Here is a 19,065-nt window from a genome sequence, read left to right on the forward strand (position 1 = left end):
AGCAATTGACTTAATCAACTTAGCTACATATAGAGATTAAGACTTTGATAAAATTGCACCTCTCTTATAAATAAAACAGAGGAAGAATCAAATGTAACATATTGCATATGACAATATGATTCTATCTTTTTATTTCTTAATCCATTGATTATCAGACAAACATACCAATATTAAAACCCTAATCTAAAAAAATTCCCTAAAATACTTAAAATCAATTAATGATACAGAAACAGGGAATGATCAAACATCTAACTAATAGGTCAAGAAATTAAATGGTAGTCACTTAAAACATAAATCTTAATAGAGAATAAGCACAAAATTAACATATACTAACATGCAAAGCAAAATACATTTAGTTAGAATGCATAAAAAAAAAAAGAGAAGGAACCAAAAGTGAAGAAAAAAAAATAAAGCATCATCTTGGGTATAGACGTTTTTTTCTTACTATTTTTCTTACTTCAAACTTAGTCAACAGAGGTGAAGAGAAGTCGGTCATGCAATGCAAAGTGGTTGAAGAGAAGAGAACCGTGACTTCAACGAATCTGATAAGTCAGACTCACAACAACACCATTGAAGAGAAGAGAAAGAAGATTAGTCCTATTAGGGGGAGAATATGGTATAGTGCTTGTTTAACTAAAACGTTTGCCATCTCAAAATATGATATGATGTTGTTTACTTGTTTTGGGTTGTTTAAGCGCCAAACTAAAACGGCATTTTAGTGGAGTCTAGCATAGTATTCTAATTTGTTATACACCTCATTTCTCTAATAATGACTCTGTGATAGAAATATCCGCAGAGACTAATGTAATTAAAATTTAAAAGTCTATAATAGAGACAACCAAAATTTCAAAGACTAAATTGAGGTTTAAGTATAATTTATGATACCAAATCCAATAATTTCTCTAAAAGATCTAACTTTTTTTTCAATAACTAATTTTAATTCAAAATTAAAATCACTAAGAAACTAATTTTCACGAGGTTATGCTTAACGACAACCCCAAACTCAACTTCAAATCACGCTCTCCCAAAAAAAAGTAAAAAAATCGAGATTTTACGTGAAATCGAAAAAGTAAATAAAAAATATACAACATGAAATCTTAACAAGATTTAAATCGTAAAATTGTGAGATTTAATACAAATTTTTTAAAATTGATAAACTCATTTAAAATTGTAATATCAAAAAATTTTAAGAATTAAATAGAGATCCTAGGTACTATGCAAGAATCCCAAGCTTCCCTCAGACACTCACTCCTCACCTCTCTACTTCACTCACCGCAAGGTCACTGCCGAATACAACGACAGCCAACAACGGAGGTCGTCACTCGTCACACTCCTCGCCGGCTCCTCTGTTTCTCCCTGCTCGCCTCCGCTTCCTCCGCTCCTCTGCTCGTTTCTGCCTCCTCCGTCTGTGTCGTCCCGGCCTCCTTGGCTCCGCCGTACCTCGCCTGTCTCTGCCTCCGCCTCGTGCCTCGTCTGCCTCTGCTTCCCCGTCGTCATCGTGTTGGCAACTCTTCGAAGCTCAGCTCGTGCCGAAGCTCTGCTCTCTCTCGCCGGTGGCTTGCTCTGCAACGGTGAACACTGCAACGACCCCAAGTTGGAAAATCGTCCCTGACTCTGTTTCTGGCTTTCTGCTTCTGCTGTAGGTGAGATTATTTATTTAGTTATTCTTATTAATTTTTTATACTTTTTTTTGGCTGTTTTAATGTATTGATGCTAATTGTATTTGTATCATTGTATGTACAACTGATTGGTTTAATTTGTAATAGGTCTAGCTGAATTGCATTTGTAATTTTGTATGTAATATTGATGCTAATAGGTTCTGTGAATCAAGAGATTGGAACTGGAAGAAGTTTTCATTGATATTTGATAGTTTTATTAGATAATAGGTGCTGTGCTTGTGGTTCTTTTATTTACTTTTTATTTTTTAATAAGTTTTTCTTCCCTCTCTGTTTAGGCTTCGGAGGCTTTTGGTGGAAAGCCTGAAAAAGGGTTTAGGGTTTTGTGCTGTTGGAATAAGATAGGTGTTTTAGGAGAAAACACAACTAAAAAAAAAAATTGCCATACATGTAAAGCAGTCTTGTGTGTTGTGTGTCATCTGATCATCTCCTCAAACGCCAAACGCCACCGTTTTTGGCCTTCCCACCTGACTCCAACAAAAGCTCCTCCTCACACATACACAGAATTGTAACATTATCCTATTTTTTCCTTTCCTTTTAGGAACATACAATTCCCATGGAAGCTCAACAAATCCTCTCTAGGTTTTGCCCCAAACCCTCGTCACTCCTGCTACCTTCTCATAAAAAGCTTCATACTTTACCTTGTGTTGGGCTCAAGAACCTTGGGATTCAGAGATTGGGGTGCAGTTACACTGAGGGAAAGAAGAAGAGGGTCTTTTGTGTAAGGAGGACGATAGGAGAAGAAGCAGCGGAGGTGAAAGTTGGGGCCACTATGCCGGCGAGGAGGAAGAAGCTGGCAGTGTTCGTGTCCGGTGGAGGGTCCAACTTCAAGTCCATTCACGAGGCTTCGTTGAAGGGTTTACTCCATGGTGATGTTCTTGTTTTGGTCACAAATAAACATGGTATGCTTCAAATCCTTGAACTTTTTCATTGCTTCTTATGTTTTAATTTTTATATTTCTTGTATTCTTCAATGATAGTTTTTTAAATGAGATTACTTGGATTAAAGGTTCGAATGTTTTAGCTTATTTTGGTAAAAATAAATTACTTTTTGTTAACTAAATAAAATTCTTTTATTTATATGAACTTTTAAAAGAGTTAGAGAGTTTAGTACTTTATTAATTTATTTTATATATTACGGATGAATGAGCTGAACTCAATATTTCTATTAGATGCTGCAATCTGAGAATACGTTCACCAATCATTAGAAACTATGTGAATCTATTCATGTACTGATGTACATACTGAGCTTAGTTTAGAGGACAACTACCAAAGATAAATAAGCTGAACTGAACCTGTCTTACACGATGTGTTATTGTATTTGTGCCATCATTTCCAGGGTGAAATGTTGAAGAAATTTGATAAGGGACGAAATCATTGCCATCTTTTTCCTTCATTTAAAACAAAAAGGAAACACTTTTTTTTCTCTTTTTTTTGGTGGATTAGAACATTTGCTCTTCCAAAGTGCACTTTATCTGCAAAAGTTGGAAGTATGTTATTTACTTAACCTTTTGTGTCTTGGTGTACTGAAAGTTTCTTTTGTTCATTTGTTTTATTCCAGATTGTGGAGGTGCTGAGTATGCAAGAAATAATGGTATCCCAGTTGTTTTGTTCCCTAAAGTAAAGGATGGATCCGATGGGCTATCTCCAAGTGAGCTTGTTGACACACTAAGGTGTGGTGCAGTGCAGTGCTTCTTTGTTTCATTTACTGCAATTGCTTTTTTTGGTTTACTCTTCAATGTGTTAATCTGTCTCTTTATTATAATTTTATGAAATACTTTCACATTCCTTACGTGCAAGATCAACCATGTTGTAAAAAAATGTCCTTTTCTATAAAAATAGAGGATAAATATACCAGAATTTCTCAGAAGCAACAAAATTTAACTCAAATAGCTCCTTTGGACCTCTTGGACGGAGCCATCAAATCTTCCAAGTGAATATGCACTTGCAGAAAATATGATTATTGCTTTGATTGCTTTCCACCTTCTCAATCTGAAATTGTTAAGTGCAAAAATAATAGCTTTATCAACATAGATAAGAACATCTTTTTAGCTAATTTTTCATCCTCATATTTGCATGTGTAGATCTCAAGCGTCATTTGCACCTTTTTTGGATATCACTTATCATATGAAGAAACACGAGTTGTGATTTATGGGAAATTTCTACATGATGTGTCCAAGAACATATGCTATAAATTATAAACTTGTTATTTTGTTATCTTTTATGATTGTTGTGCATCTGTTCTATTGGCTTGTAACCTTGTATCTACTAGTAAAAATCTAGTAGACTGGTTGGTTTTCATGAAACACAAGGCAGTCTGTCACAGGATTTGGAACACTCTTCCTAATCAGTACATCGGAAGTGCCTAAGTAACCTAAGTAACAAAGGGCATGGTATACTCCGTGAAATTCTTTACCGATATGAATTGATTAAACAATATTCAGTGCAAATTCTTTTTCCTCTTTTCTTTTTTCAGTTCGTTTCTGGTACTTTAAGTCGTGTCGTAAGGCGGATGTGTTACTTTTAGATTGAAAGGTATCTGCATTATTAGTATAGAAGAGATGGCAAAAAAGCTGCAACTTTGCATAAGCAATAATTTTGATATTCCACGTAGATGTGGTTATACCATACTATTGAGTATTAACGTAGTACTTTTTCTCTTTATCAGGAGTTTCCAAGTTGATTTTATTCTTTTAGCTGGATTCCTCAAACTTATACCTGTTGAATTGATTCGGGCTTATGAAAAGTCCATATTAAACATTCATCCATCACTTCTTCCAGCTTTTGGAGGCAAAGGATACTATGGTCTGAAGGTGCACAAAGCAGTAATTGCTTCGGGCGCAAGGTACACTTCTCGCCAAACTTCTCATGCTGTTTCACTTGAATTGTCACACTTCGTATGGGAGACAGGTGTCTGTGCTTCATTTTTTCTGGGTTGGTTTTAGATATTCAGGTCCTACAATTCATTTCGTTGATGAACATTATGACACGGGGCGTATCCTTGCTCAACGTGCTGTCCCTGTACTGGCTAATGACACTGCAGAGGAGTTGGCTTCCAGGGTTCTCAAGGAGGTAATAGCATTTTATATATCTTTAAACAAGTTCAATCCTAAATGAAAGTTCTAGCAAATTTATTTGCCACAAGAGGCATGCATGAACCTTTACATTGATGTAATCAAAAGCCTAGCGATTCATTGTTGTCTTATGTTTTCATTTTTGAACTTAGGAACACCGGTTATATGTGGAGGTGGTCGAAGCTTTGTGCGAAGAGCGTATAGTTTGGAGGGAAGACGGTGTCCCTCTCATTCGAAGCAAAGATAACCCCAATGAGTTCTGCTAATTATGGTGTAAATTTAATTTGCCTTTCAATTACACTTTTGTTTCATAACATTAGGGATAAATGACATTGATCTCCCATGAGGTTAAGTGATATTACGTATGACACTTCTTAATATCGTAGCTATCAAGGGGGTCTGTGTATTGAGAGCCATATAATCTAAATCTTAAGGAGACTAGTTTATACTTTTGCCAATAGTGAAGTGCTGTGTATAATATCACTTGATCTCAATTCTCAAGGGTGGTTGATATCATTTACCTTAATATTAAGAGTAAGGATTGAATAACATTAAATGTAACCTTGAGTAATTAGACTTTTGTTTCTGCTGCAGGGGATTTTGCTAGCTATGGAACTTCACAAATACATAAATAATTAGGTAATAAAAGAATTAATAAATGAGCAATTAGGGGGGCGATCCTTCAAGAGGTCCACAAACCCTTGAAAAATAATCTAATAATCTAATTAGGAAGCCACAAACATCTCTTTTATTGTATATATAAACCTGTTATAATTTTTCTTTCCCAATAGATGATGAGGGCTGATGACTTCATAATTTTGGACCCCTTTTACCCCATACAAACTAGAAACTTGGCATCTCATTATTGTTATTTTTTTGGGTGAGCTCTATGACATCCAAATTCAGTTATATATATATTTGTATCACATTCGTAGTTTGTTCATCATTTGATTGTTTAAGTCTCTCTATCTGACTCTCCTCCCCGTCGGGGCCAATTTTTTGGGGCATATTTATCCTTTTGAGTTTTGATTCACTTGTGTGGGTCAACAAGGATTTGTTTGGTGGATATGACATTGAAAATAAAATATAAATGATAGGCATAAAAATTAGTGTTCTTGTATCTTGTTTGATGATAAATTAAGTATAAGAAAGAATAAATTACGAAAGTCTAATTTATTTTAATTTTTTTCCATACAAAAAATGTAAAAAGAAAAATATAATAATAAAAAATATAATTATGAAAAATGAATAAGAATAATAAAAAAATAAAAAATAAATTGTATTTTTTATTAGTGTTTTTGTGTTCTTTCTATCTTTCTGTTAGGAAGGATATAAAATATAATAATTTAGTATCTTGTCAATGTTTATGTCTAGTCAAATATGATTTTGTATCTGTGTCGGTAAACACATACAATTTAATAGATGAGAAAAAGTTGGCCTTTTTTATTTTTTATTTAAATAAAAATTTCATTATTTTCCCATGTTTTGTTGGATTTATACGAGATTTCTTTTTTAAACAAAAAATTGATATGTATCAATTTGTCCAAAAGCTTAGCTTGTCTGATATAGGTTGGATATTTTTTGTCATTTTTTGGATTTAAAGAGCTGGTTCTTATATCATAGCAGAGAGCATCCGTTCAAGTTTTTTTTGGGACTTTGGTGGATATGGCGAGTAAGGAATAATGACATCTTTAATTCCCATGAAACTTGGCTTCAGAAAAAAGTGATTTGTCTGACATTAACTTCAGAAAAGGAGTTTAGGAATATTTTTGAATTACAACGTATGTCCATTCCCTTTACTCTAAATGGTTTTTGGAATCCACAATCCATTGGTACTTTTAAGATTAATTGTGATGCTAGTTATTTTGGTTCGGGTGATAGTGTTGGTTTTGCTTGTGTTATTAGAGATTGTAATGGGAGTTGGCAAATGGGGTGTTTGGGAATAATTGAGAGTAATAGTATTCTTCAAGGAGAATTGTTTGCTATTCGGAGAGGATATCTCTTAGCTTGGGATGTGGGTCAACAAGATGTTATTTGTGAGACGGATTGTGTGGAAGCATTTAATCTTGTTACTCAAGATGGTTTTGGTTTATTGATCCATTGGTGCTCAAAATAAGAGATATCATGCGTTGGAATTGGCGTGTTGACTTTCGTTTGATTATAAGAGATGCAAACACGGTGGCAGATACTATGGCAAAGATGGCGATGAAGTTACAACTTTCGCATGTGGAGCTTCTTTCACCTTGGGAGGAGTTTAAGAGTAGTCTTAAACGGGACTGTCCCTCTATTTAAGCAGTTCCTTATTTTGTTTGTTTTGTTTTTCTTTGTTTAATTTATTTCAGTCACCCAAAAAAAGCTTATCTCTATATTCCATTATTTCATAAGCTAGGTAGAAATAACTAGAAACAAAAATACCTATCTCCTATTTATATGCGTGCAAAATGTCACCAATTAATCATATTTTGCTACTATAAGCTGTGAAATAATAATATTTGAGTTAAGTCGCAAAGTAGTCCCTAAAGTTATATTCGAGACTTAAAGTAGTCCGTAGAGTTAATAATTACCCATTTTTGTTTCTGAAGTTGTACTCCGGGACGCAGAGTCGTCTTTTAGGCACATTTCATCCATCTTATGCCACCAAAAAGCTAATCTGGACTCTTCTGTAACACGTACGTAACGACTAGTTGATGTGGATTAGTAAATTTTTTTGGTGCAATTTGGTACCTAAATCAAAATTAAAAACTCTATTCCCCAAATTTAAAAATCATTCTCTATAGTACCCCTCTTCCCTTCTCTTCTCTTTTCTTTGCTAGGAGATTGTTCAATAAGGTTCTGGACGAGGCAAAAAACACTTGACATGAATTGTGATTTGATGGATATGTTAGGAATGGGAATATGGAAGCTGCCAGGGAGATCTTTGAACAGATGCCAATGAGAAACCGCTTTGTGTGGTCATCTATGATTTGTGATTATTGCAAGAAGGGCCATGTCGAGGAGGCTATGGTGATTTTCGAGCACGTTCCAAAATGCAAGGTGGAGATTTAGAATCCAATGATTGTTAGGCATGTTCAGAATAGATTTGGTGAAAAAGCACTCCGCATTTTGAGGAAATGAAGGGTGAAGAATTTTGGCAGATTGGAGGAATCAAATATAAAGCTTGATTCAATAACCTGTCTCATTGTGCTCTCTGCTTGTGCTCATGGTGGTTTGATAAATGAGGCTTTGGAAATAGCAGCTAAAATGAAAAGATATGAAATTGAAATAGGAATCAGACATTATAGATGCATGGTTGATCTATTGGGAAGAGCATGGAGGTTAAAGAAGGCTTATGACTTGATAGAGTTAAGTTTCAAAGTGGTCCCTGAACTTGTACTCGAGACTCAAAGTAATCCCTAAACTTAATGATTACTCAAATTCGTCTCCGAAATTGTCCTCCAAGATTCATAGTAGTCCCTAAGACATTTTCCATTCATCGGAATACTAAAAACGACATCATTTTATATTTATTAAAAAAAAACCCTCACCCCTCACCCCCCATTCCCTTTCCCCTTCCCCAACCCTTCCCCAGTTTCCCTCTCCCTTTCCCTTCCACGCTCCCCTTCCCCTTTTCCATTTCTTTTCCTTCCATGGTCCCTTTTCTCTTTCCCAATCCTTCTTCATTTTCCTCTCCCTTTTCCTTCTACGCTTCCCTTCCTCTTCTCCAACCTATCCTTAGTTTCCATTCTCCAACCCATCCCTAGTTCCCCTTCCCTTTTCCTTTCTGTAATCACTGGCAATAAAAAAAAACATTAAAACACAAAAAATATGACATTAGAACACTACAAAAATAACATCAAAATAAAAAAATATAATATTAAAAATATTTATCATATAAATAAAAAATTATAATAAAAGACATAAAAATTAAAATATGAAAGAGAGTACTAAAAGTAATAAAAAAAATTAAAATATTTATCTTTGATTGAAACAAATCTAAAAGATTTTGATGAAAAAAAATTTGGAACGAAGAACATACACAAAGAACTACTATAAAAGTTATATGATTACTTGCATCCTTTTTATAGAAGAAAATGAAGGGGTAGAATTGGTAGAAAAGTAATAAATTTTTCACCTAATTTAATTTTGCATTTTCCAATGTGAACGCAGAAGTTAGAATTTTTAGCTTGTTCAGAGGTGAAAGCACTTATGGATTCAGAGTTCCAAACAATTGCCAAATATAAAAATGGGACATTCAAGATACTTAAATGGGCTTCTCTCTGAACGCAAAAGTGATTTCACCTCTCAACGCACGTTCACGTGAAGCTAAAAGTTGTAGCTTCTGCATTCACGTTCATAGTGATTGGTTGCTATTGGAAAAATTAGGTGAGAAATTTATTTCTTTTCTACCAACCTTATCTTTCATTTTCTTCTATAAAAAGGATACAAGTAACTATCTACTTTCATAATAGTTCTTTGTGATTTTTCGTTCCAAAATTTTTTTTCATCAAGATCTTTTAAATTTGTTTCAATCACTGTCAAGATAAATATTTTAATTTTTTATTACTTTAATACTTTTTTCATATTTTGATTTTTATGTTTTTATTGTATTTTTTTATTTATATGATAAATGTATTTTATATTATTTTTTTAGTGTTCTGATGCTATGTTTTTAGAGTTCATGTTACTTCCAAATTCATATGAGTTTTTTTTATCATTCATTATACTATTTTTTATATGTATATTTTTTATGAAGTCTTTTTTTTATTTTTATTTAGATTTGTTCATATGATTTTTTACTTATTTTTATTGTATTTTTTTATTCATATGACAAATGTTGTTGACTTTTTTTTCAGTAGTGTGATCTCTTGGGTATTTTATTAATTTTATGGTATTTTTATTATTTCTTATTTATATAAATTCTTTTTTTTCTATCATTTGCTGTACTATATTTATATTGTGTATAAAATNATTCATATAATTAAATTTTATTTACTTTTTATTATAATCTTTTTTTATAATTTTATTAGAAGACATTCTAAAACTGATACTGAACTTAGTCAATATGAACATGCAAACATTTTTGATGGAGAAGATAATAATTATGTTAGTGAAAGTTCTGATCAAATTTTAACTGTTAGCTCTTCTGCAAAAATAGACTATGTTCGAGACTCGATTAGAGATCAAATTATTAATCACATGCAGTAAAAATAATAGTGTTCTTATGTACTAATTTTGTATAAGATATTTTTTTATGTATTTTATTAGTATTTTATCTTTTAATTTAATATTTATTAGTATTTTTATGTATTAAAATATATTTTGTCAATTGTTATATATTACTTAATTTAATAAGTAAATATTAATTTTATTATAAAATTAATTAATAAGATATATTCAAATATCTAAATTAAAATAATAGAATAATATAAAAAATTATTTAAATTAATGTATTTTTTAGTATTTTTTATCTAAAAGTAATTTTAAATAGTATAATCTAAATAATATTTATTTTACTATAATCTATTTTAATATAAAGATTGTCAAATATAAATCACGTTAACACAAATTTACTTTTCACCAAAATTAAATTTACAAAATTAATTTTATACAAAATTCAATGTGATATCAAGAGCTCTTTATGTTTAGTTAAAACATTTATTTTTGTTTCCTTTCCCAAATAAAATTGAATTATTTGCATCAAGCTGTTTATATTACACTTTTTAGCATAACGCAAAATATGCTTTATATCGAGTTGTCTTTTGTGTGTGCGTCTCTATATATTATTAAATTATTTTGCCCTGTGTTGTAATTTTTTATAGAATTATGCTAATTATTAATTTACCAAACAAGTGCAGTCCGAATTGACACTTCTCTTCTCATTGTAATAAAGAGGACATAATTCGAGGTGCTACATTCATATATTCAACCATTTGATAAAATATTAAAACTATCACTATTTATCATGATATCACTAGTACACGAAATCGTGAGTTTACATTTCTCTCACAACTCCGTGCAGCTGACCAGCAAATGTACTAGATCGTCCAAGTAATATCTTACGTGAATAACAGTCGATTTCACGGAGATTATCGGCTTGAAGCAAGCTATGGTCATCTTGTAAATCTTAGTTATGCAGATTCAAATGGATATGGGATTTTGATAATTAAAAGATGAACAAGACATAAAATAAGATAGAGATACTTATGTAATTCATTGGTGGGAATTTCAGATAAGCGTATGAAGATGCTTTATCCCTCCTAAATCTCTGCTTTCCTACTGCTTTCATTCAGTCATGCGTACTCCTTTCCATGGCAAGCTATATGTAGGTGGATCATCGTTGTCAATGGCTATCATCCATCCTCTCAGTGAAAATGGTCCGGCTACGGGTTACGTAGGGCTAATCATCTATCGGTTCTCGATCATGTCGGAATAAGATCCATTGATCCTTTTGCGCACTGTTACTACGCCCCACAGTCGCGAGTTTGAAGCGCGTCACAGTCATCCCATCCCAGATTTTACTTGGAATACCAAAGACAAGGTTTAGACTTTCTGGATCTCAAGAATGCTGCCAATTGATTCTAGCTTATACCACGAAGACTCTGATCTCACGGAATGGAAGGTTCTGTTGTCAGGAGAGGCAACCATGCGTCGTGAATCAGGAGGCCAAGAGATATGCATTCAAGCTTGTTTTCAGGTAGAACGGAAGTGGTTGTCAGGCACGCATTCATAAGTGAGAATGATGATGAGTGTCACTTGATAATCACATTCATCATGTTGAAGTGTGAATGGATATCTTAGAACAAGAATAAGCTTGAATTGAATAGAAAACAGTAGTAATTGCATTAATTCATGAGGAACAGCAGAGCTCCACACCTTAATCTATGATGTGTAGAAACTCCACCATTGAAAATACATAAGAATGGCCATGCCTCCCAAATAATATGAAACAATAGAAAAGGGTTCAAAGACCTGATCCCAAGATCAAAGATGAAAATACAATAGTAAAAGGTCTTATTTATAGTGAACTAGTAACCCAGGGTTTACAAAAATAAGTAAATGATGCAGAAATCTACTTCTGGGGCCCACTTGGTGTGTGCTTGGGCTGAGCATTGAAGTTTTCACGTGCATAGACTTTTCTTGGAGTTAAACGCCAGCTTTGGTGCTAGTTTGGGCGTTTAACTCCAACTTTTATGCCAGTTCTAGCGTTTAACGCCAGAAAACAGTCTCTGACCGGCGTTTTGACGCCAATTTAGGCCATCAAATCTCGGGTAAAGTATAGACTATTATACATTGCTGGAAAGCCCAAGATGCCTACTTTTCAACGCAATTGAGAGCGCACCAATTGGGTTTCTGTAGCTCCAGAAAATCCATTTCAAGTGCAGGGAGGTTAGAATCCAACAGCATCTGCAGTCCTTTTTCAGCCTCTGAATAAGATTTTTACTCAGATCCCTCAATTTCAGCCAGAAAATACCTGAAATCACAGAAAAACACACAAACTCATAGTAAAGTCCAGAAATGTGATTTTTGCATAAAACTAATAATTATATATTAAAAACTAACTAAATCATACTAAAAACTACCAAAAAACAATGCCTAAAAGCGTATAAATTACCCGCTCATCAATCACTCATCTCAAAATTTAAGTTGGTCGAAGAAGACAACATGAATGATTATATCTCTAATAATTTCTTTCAAGTAAGAGTCTATTTTGAATTTGTTTCATTTTTGCATAAACCTATTTTTCTCTTTTTATTTGTCTTATGCTATAGTGCTACTTTTTTTATTTTTATTTTTAGAGTTTACTAAATATCGAACTCTAGACTTTTACCATATGTCATGATACCATTTATCTCTAAAACTTAAACTGATATAAAAAAATAATATAAATAGTTATATCTCTAACACTATTCATTCATCTAGCTTAATACCATTTCCATCATTTTATAGTATTTGTCTAGAAAAAACTTGATAATAATTAAAAATCATGTGAATAAATTAAATTAATCTCGTATAAAAAGACTTGTGTCTAAAATACTACAAACAATTTTATGTGTATTACATGTGTCATTTTTATAAATCATTAGATTTTATTAAAAGAAAATGAGAAAATGAAACAAAAAAATTGTATTGATGGTTTTATTAAATACAGAACATATTATTACATAAATAAATAAATATATAAATTTTATTTTTGTTAATATATTTCAAATGACAATTAAAAATTTTTAAATTTTAAATAAATAAATTTTTTATTCATTAAAGTAAATAAGTATTGAGTAAAATATTTATTATTTTAAAATAAATTCAGATTAAGATGACATTTTAATTAGAGAATATAAAATATAACAAATTAAATTAAATTAAATTTATATTATTTGACAGATGACTAGCTAGATTATGTCATATTAAAACTAAAAACATATTAAATAGCTATTTATTAAAAAAAAATTATGTAATATAAATTTAAATGGTTAATGGTTGTGATCGAGGTATGTTGCTAGTTGTTGATTTGCAATGCAAGTAAATAAGTTTGATGTTGATAAAAAAAAAGACTCTAACAGATACTATAAAACCTTAAAAGAATACTGTAAAACCCTACATGGCACTGCTCATTATTTTACATAAATAGTGCATTAAATTATTTGATTTCATTTTAGATGAACTCCATCTTAGTTAATTATGATACTATATGTATAAGCGTTTTTTTAACTAACTCCAACAAAGTAGAATAAATTCAGCGAAACAAAAAATGCATGCATGAGAGTCACCGCTTTTTCATTTTTATGTTTCTTTAGTACAGAATTTTTTGTTGGAAAACACAGAAATTTATTGATATTAGAACATAAATTTTTACACATAGCACAAATTTATACTACAAAAAATTATCGGAATAGCAACTGATTTTAGTGAATGAAAAAATTAGTTGCTATAACGACCAATATAGAATTATATTCAGCGACCGATTTTAGCAATTAACAAATTCGGTCGCTAATAGTAACCGAATTAGCGACCGAGAAGTTTTAAATACAACCAAAATAAAATTAATCGCTAAAATTGGTCGCTATCTTTTAATTTAGCAACCAAAACAAAAGTAATGTATTTGGGATAGTTGATCACAAAATCGGTCACTACATTTTATTTTAGCGACCGATTTTGCAACTGATAACGAAAAGAGTGAGCAACTGTTTGGACCGATTTTGCAACTGATAACGAAAAGAGTGAGCAACTGTTTGGTCGCTAAATCGGTTGCTAAGATACTAATCACTAAATCCGTTGCTAATTGTTAAGTTAGCGACTGATTTTAGCAACCAATAGTGTCGGTCACTAATAACTACCGAATTAACAAAGCGTTGTTTTATAAAATCAGAATAAATTTGGTCACTATTTTATAATTTAGAAACCGAATTAGCAACTAAAACAAAGAAAACAATGTCCTTGGGACTCTTGGTCACAAAATCGGTCGCTATTTTTTAATTTAGCGACCGCTTTTGCACCCGATCGATAAATAAATAGAATAAAACGTAATTGATTGCTAATTCAGTCGTTAAAGTTGTGGTCACTAAATCGGTTACTAATTTTTAAGTTAGCAACCGATTTTATAAACTAATCCGTCGCAAAAACGATCGCTAATTTAAACAGATCTTCTTTAATAAAATAATGGCGCCCAAACATACACTAACCCTAACTCAACAACACCATTCTCATCTTCTCCAATCAGATACCATTGACGTCTCCAACGCCGTTGTCGTCTTCTTCGTCGCCTTCTTCTGCATCTCGCCGCTGTCTCCTGAGGTCCCGTCGGCATCATCTTCTGCGGACTCGGCGCTGTCTCCTGAGGTGTCGTCTCCGTCTTCTTCTGCAGTCTTGGTGTCGTCGCCTTCATCGTTGAGATCTCGGCGTTGTCTTTTGTATTCTGATATCTCGGCATCGTCTTCATCGTCTTCAAACAGGTAGCCTCCTAATCGTCGTCTTCAAGTAGGTAACCTCCTAATCGCCGATTCCGATCCTTTCTATTAGGTTTGGTTTTTCCCGCTCTGGTTAAGGGTTTTAGCGATGTGCTTCGTTGAATGAGAAATATTTTAGTGCATGTATCTGTTTGATAAATTGCTTCTAGTTTTGAATGAGAAATATTGCACATGACCTGTTTGATAAATTGCTTCTACTTTTGAAAATAAAATATTGCACATGATCCATTTGATAAATTGCTCTTGTTTTTGAATGAGAAATATTGCACATGATCTGTTTGATAAATTTTGAAGCTCCTTTGAAAGTTAATTATCTCAATGTTTGAAAAAAAGGATAGGAATTGTTTTAAAATTTGTTTGGCTGATAATTGAAGAGACTACAATGCACTGCATTGACATTGATTTGTCATTGCAGTGAGTATTTTAAGTTTCCTTTGTAAGAGAGTATTTTAAGTTTCCTTTGTAAGAGACTTCATAATCAGACTTCATAACCTAAGAGACTAGGATGAATTGACGTTGATAAATAATTGTAGTGAGAACAAAAGGAAAACAATATAATATAATCAGAGAGTTAAGTTGGCAATAAGAATAAACAGAATGAGTGTAGTGCTATGTTTGCTTTAACAGCCCTTTTGTTTGTTTGTTTCTTTCTGCTCAAGAAGCTTTTTTACAATCTGTACAAACAAATTTTAGCCAAATGGGGATTGTCTTTCTATGTTGATATGGAGTTATATATTTACCTGAGCCCTGCCCTTTCTAGATGCTATATGCAATAGTGCATTTCCCTTATTGTCAACAAAGTTTATAGTTGATGGATCTCCTTCGATCAACTCCTCCACCACCTTAAGATTCTGTCCCTTCATTGCCATATGAAGCGCCGTCTGCGTCAAAATTTTTAATATATTTATTTTACATTTTGTAAACTAAAACATTCAAAAAATTTTACTTATTAGTTAAACCATTTTTTCTTTTAAAAAATAGGTTGGAAGCCTTGTCTTTAATTTGCTAGAGGGTACTGCAAGAATGGCACTAGCTGCAGGTTCCTCCATGGTGGTGGACTTGGAGAAGCTGATGGTGGTGGTGGTGCTGTAATGGTTAGTTCTCCAAGCAAGATTGAGATGATGGAGCAGTGTTATGAACTTCTCAGATCTATAACTGCTCAGAAACAAAGACTTGCTACTGCTTCTCAACTCATGGTATCTTCAAGCTTTCCTTACTCTCCAAAGTGCATGAATTTCCTCCTACAAAAATAGCAGCAGCAGCAGCAAAATGAAACTCAAAGGTGGGGTTTTAATTTCTCATGTACTCAAGTTAATCATCATGGAGTTCTAATGGTTTGCATAATTTGCTATTAGGGTTGTGGCTGCAGCTTTGATGATAAGCGAGGACTTACACAAATTCGAAAGATTGAGGCTTGAAAGGAGTGATTTCTCTTTGAATATCCCTCGGATGGTCAACCCAGCTTCCAGACAGATCTATTTGACTTTCCCAGCTGACAGCACTTTTAGAAAGGAAGATGTTTCCAACTACTTTAGGTTCTTCTTTGTTGCTACTTAGCTTACTCTTTTCAAACTTCAAATTTGGTATACTCACTTCATGACTTATCTTTTTGTTGTTCAAACTTGAAGCATTTATGGGCCAGTTCAAGATGTGAGAATCCCATACCAGCAGAAGCGTATGTTCGGATTTGTTACATTTGTTTATCCAGAGACTGTGAAGCTCATTCTCTCAAAAGGGAACCTTCATTTTGTGTGTGATGCAAGAGTGCTTGTTAAGCCTTACAAGGAGAAGGGCAAAGTTCCAGACAAGTACAAGCACCTACTCATTCTTCTAGTCTTTTCTTCTTACCTTTTTTTTCTTTGTTAATTTTCTCACACAATAATGCTTTGAAGTTGAATTTGATTTGTAGGATGCAACTGCAACAGGTAGATAAGGATTTTTTACCTTGTGGCACTCCTACTGGACTAGATGCTAGAAACCAATATGATCTCCAACTAGGTAGATTCATAATGCATTCATATAGATAACCTTCTTTTGGTATTTGCAATTCAGCTAGTGTAATTAATGATTCTATTTTTACTGATTTTGAAATTAAACTTCGAATCAGATAACAAGCATACAATTGTTGTTGCAGAACTTTGCTTCTTGTTGTTGCATACAATCTGAGGAAGGATTTGGTGCATCATGGAGAATATGAGTGCTTGCTGAACACCGTGGAAACATATGTCATTAATGCCTAGCCTCAGTTGGTAAGAAGTTAAGAGATTAGGAATTCACCACTTGCCACTTAATACTGATTATTAATTAACTAATTATTGATGATTATTATTATTGATGATTATTATTATTAGTATTATTGGTTTTGACAGCTAACTATAAATGTGTGGCAAGATATTTTTTAGTAAGCACAATGAGGCATTAGCTCTTGGCTTGGATCTTGTATCATACATGTGATGGTTACGTGTCATTTTCTTAAAAAAACAAAGAGGAGAAAAAGAAGAAAAAGTTGTCTTAGTCTTATAAAGTTGTATTTACTATGCAGAGTTATATAGGTAATGCCAAATAGTATTAGGCATAAATAATGCATGCATTTATGCAACTTTTTCTGTTTGGTTATTTAATAGGACCAATAACAAATGTGTCATTCTGTTTTGATTTTTTCTTACTGAGAATTATTTTTTTTGAATTTTTCATTATAGTAAGTCAGAGTATGTAATTTTCAAGTTGAAAGAAATGGGTAAAATACAGGAAAAAGATGTAATGCTAATATGTGAGCAATTCAAAAAGCTTGACCCTTCTAATGCTGTATTTTCTATCAAACCCAAAAAAGCTTCCTTCAAAGAAAGGAAGTAGAAGTTGCTTACATTTTTGCAAGGTACATTAATCATAGTTATTTATTGTACAAATTCATAATATCATGTTTTTCCTAAAAGAATGCCTGAGAGTGATAATGTTGCTGAAGACTATTTTCTATGACAAAGAAGTATGAACCGGTTTGTGCTAAGTGGACTACAAAACGGTGTGCTATTTGCAGATGGGTTGAAGATTGAGACTACAATAAAATCATCATTTGCAACAAGTAAAATAGCATCTTCTGCTTAATATCTGTTCATTTATTTTTTTAAATAGTCAAACCATCAAGATACAAGGATTAGAACAAGCTGCTGTGTGGTGTAAACATTTTGTAGCTGATAAATGTAGTGAGATCATAGATGTTCTAGAAAATAAATCATGAGTAGTTAATTTTAATTTCATAAAACTAATTGGAGGTAATGCTGAAAAGAAAATGATGTTGAATTTTTAATTTCACATCATGCAATGCAACAAAACTAATTAAGGCAAATTTGGATTTCTTATTATTTTAGAGAGTTTATGGTGAGAAACAGAAGAAGTGCAACAATAAAATAGACTTGATATTAAAGTTGTTACCTTGTGGTGATGAGAAAGAAGAGAGGATGAGGAAGTTGAAGAGGTCATCATCAGTTATCAAAGATGGCAGCATCACATATATGTAGTATACATAAATATAAATTTGTTGTATTTGTGTAGATTTATTTCTACCTTTATTTTTTTTCAATACATATATGTAGTATATATAAATATAAATTTATTTGTATTAGAATTCATTTTTTGTTTCATCTTTATATGATTTTCAATAATTATTGGCATTCGATCTTAATAAATAGTTATCTATTTGATTATTTATATATTTTGTTGAATTAGAATTATATTTAAAAATTAAATTTTAATAATGATATATGTGAAATTTAGTTAAAATTTATAATTAGAAAGCAGCATTAGCGACTGATTTAGCAACCGATTTTGAAATTTTGAAGTTAGCTGTTAGTGACCGATTTAGCAACTGAAAAATTAGCGACCAATTTAGTAACCGAAATATTGGTCGCCATTTAGCGACCGAACACCTCAGCGACCGAAATATTGGTTGCTATTTAGCGACCGATCTTGTTAGCGGCCGATTTAGCGACCAAATATGGTTATGTGGCTTTAGTTGAAAATCGATCGCTAAAATCGGTCACTAAATATTAGCGACCAACATCGGTCGTTATTTTCAATTTAGTGACCAAGATTTTAGCGACTATTAAAATCGGTCGCTATTCCGGTAATTTCTTGTAGTATTATTAATATAGTATATAAATTTTTGCACATAGCACTTAAATATTTTCACACTATAAAAATTTGTGCACGTAACACAAATTTTTACGAATATATTTTGTTGATTGGGTGAGTCTATGTTATAGATGAGTGGTCTTTTAAAAATTTCTATGTTATACACCAAAATTTATACATTATGCACCAAAATATTTTTAGTGTGCATCGAAATTTCTATACTGTGTGTATTCTATTGACTGGA

The 19,065-nt window shown here is 32.4% G+C and overlaps 2 protein-coding genes across 4 annotated transcripts; both read left to right on the top strand.

Annotated features, from left to right (window-relative positions):
- Positions 1-1,213: 1,213 nt before the first annotated feature.
- LOC107494306 (phosphoribosylglycinamide formyltransferase, chloroplastic) lies at positions 1,214-5,833 on the top strand. 2 transcript variants are annotated; one of them, XM_016115365.3, is made up of 7 exons: positions 1,214-1,643; positions 2,218-2,578; positions 3,237-3,348; positions 4,344-4,520; positions 4,621-4,747; positions 4,902-5,020; positions 5,344-5,833. In XM_016115365.3, exons 2-6 carry the CDS (start codon positions 2,233-2,235, stop codon positions 5,013-5,015), a joined length of 876 nt encoding a protein of 291 aa, XP_015970851.1. In that variant the 5' UTR covers positions 1,214-1,643; positions 2,218-2,232; the 3' UTR covers positions 5,016-5,020; positions 5,344-5,833. The 2 variants fall into 2 exon arrangements, with proteins under 2 accessions (XP_015970851.1, XP_020980594.1); XM_021124935.2 differs by having other exon boundaries at positions 1,955-2,578; positions 5,344-5,832.
- Positions 5,834-14,396: 8,563 nt separating this feature from the next.
- Positions 14,397-18,354, top strand: LOC107494307 (zinc finger CCCH domain-containing protein 53). 2 transcript variants are annotated; one of them, XM_016115366.3, is made up of 6 exons: positions 14,397-14,707; positions 15,675-15,975; positions 16,049-16,228; positions 16,322-16,501; positions 16,603-16,691; positions 16,828-18,354. In XM_016115366.3, exons 3-6 carry the CDS (start codon positions 16,068-16,070, stop codon positions 16,857-16,859), a joined length of 462 nt encoding a protein of 153 aa, XP_015970852.1. In that variant the 5' UTR covers positions 14,397-14,707; positions 15,675-15,975; positions 16,049-16,067; the 3' UTR covers positions 16,860-18,354. The 2 variants fall into 2 exon arrangements, with proteins under 2 accessions (XP_015970852.1, XP_015970853.1); XM_016115367.3 differs by having other exon boundaries at positions 14,397-14,678.
- The last annotated feature ends 711 nt before the right edge of the window (positions 18,355-19,065 follow it).

This window comes from Arachis duranensis, chromosome 6, assembly GCF_000817695.3.
Source record: "Arachis duranensis cultivar V14167 chromosome 6, aradu.V14167.gnm2.J7QH, whole genome shotgun sequence".
Classification (NCBI taxonomy): domain Eukaryota; kingdom Viridiplantae; phylum Streptophyta; class Magnoliopsida; order Fabales; family Fabaceae; genus Arachis; species Arachis duranensis.

Coding starts and splice junctions, on each gene's coding strand:
- LOC107494306 (XM_016115365.3), top strand. CDS start 2,233: ATGGAAGCTCAACAAATCCTCTCTAGGTTTTGCCCCAAACCCTCGTCA. Junction 2,579..3,236: donor TTTGGTCACAAATAAACATG/GTATGCTTCAAA, acceptor GTTTTATTCCAG/ATTGTGGAGGTGCTGAGTAT. Junction 4,521..4,620: donor GTAATTGCTTCGGGCGCAAG/GTACACTTCTCG, acceptor GGTTGGTTTTAG/ATATTCAGGTCCTACAATTC.
- LOC107494307 (XM_016115366.3), top strand. CDS start 16,068: ATGATAAGCGAGGACTTACACAAATTCGAAAGATTGAGGCTTGAAAGG. Junction 16,229..16,321: donor GATGTTTCCAACTACTTTAG/GTTCTTCTTTGT, acceptor TCAAACTTGAAG/CATTTATGGGCCAGTTCAAG. Junction 16,692..16,827: donor CCAATATGATCTCCAACTAG/GTAGATTCATAA, acceptor TTGTTGTTGCAG/AACTTTGCTTCTTGTTGTTG.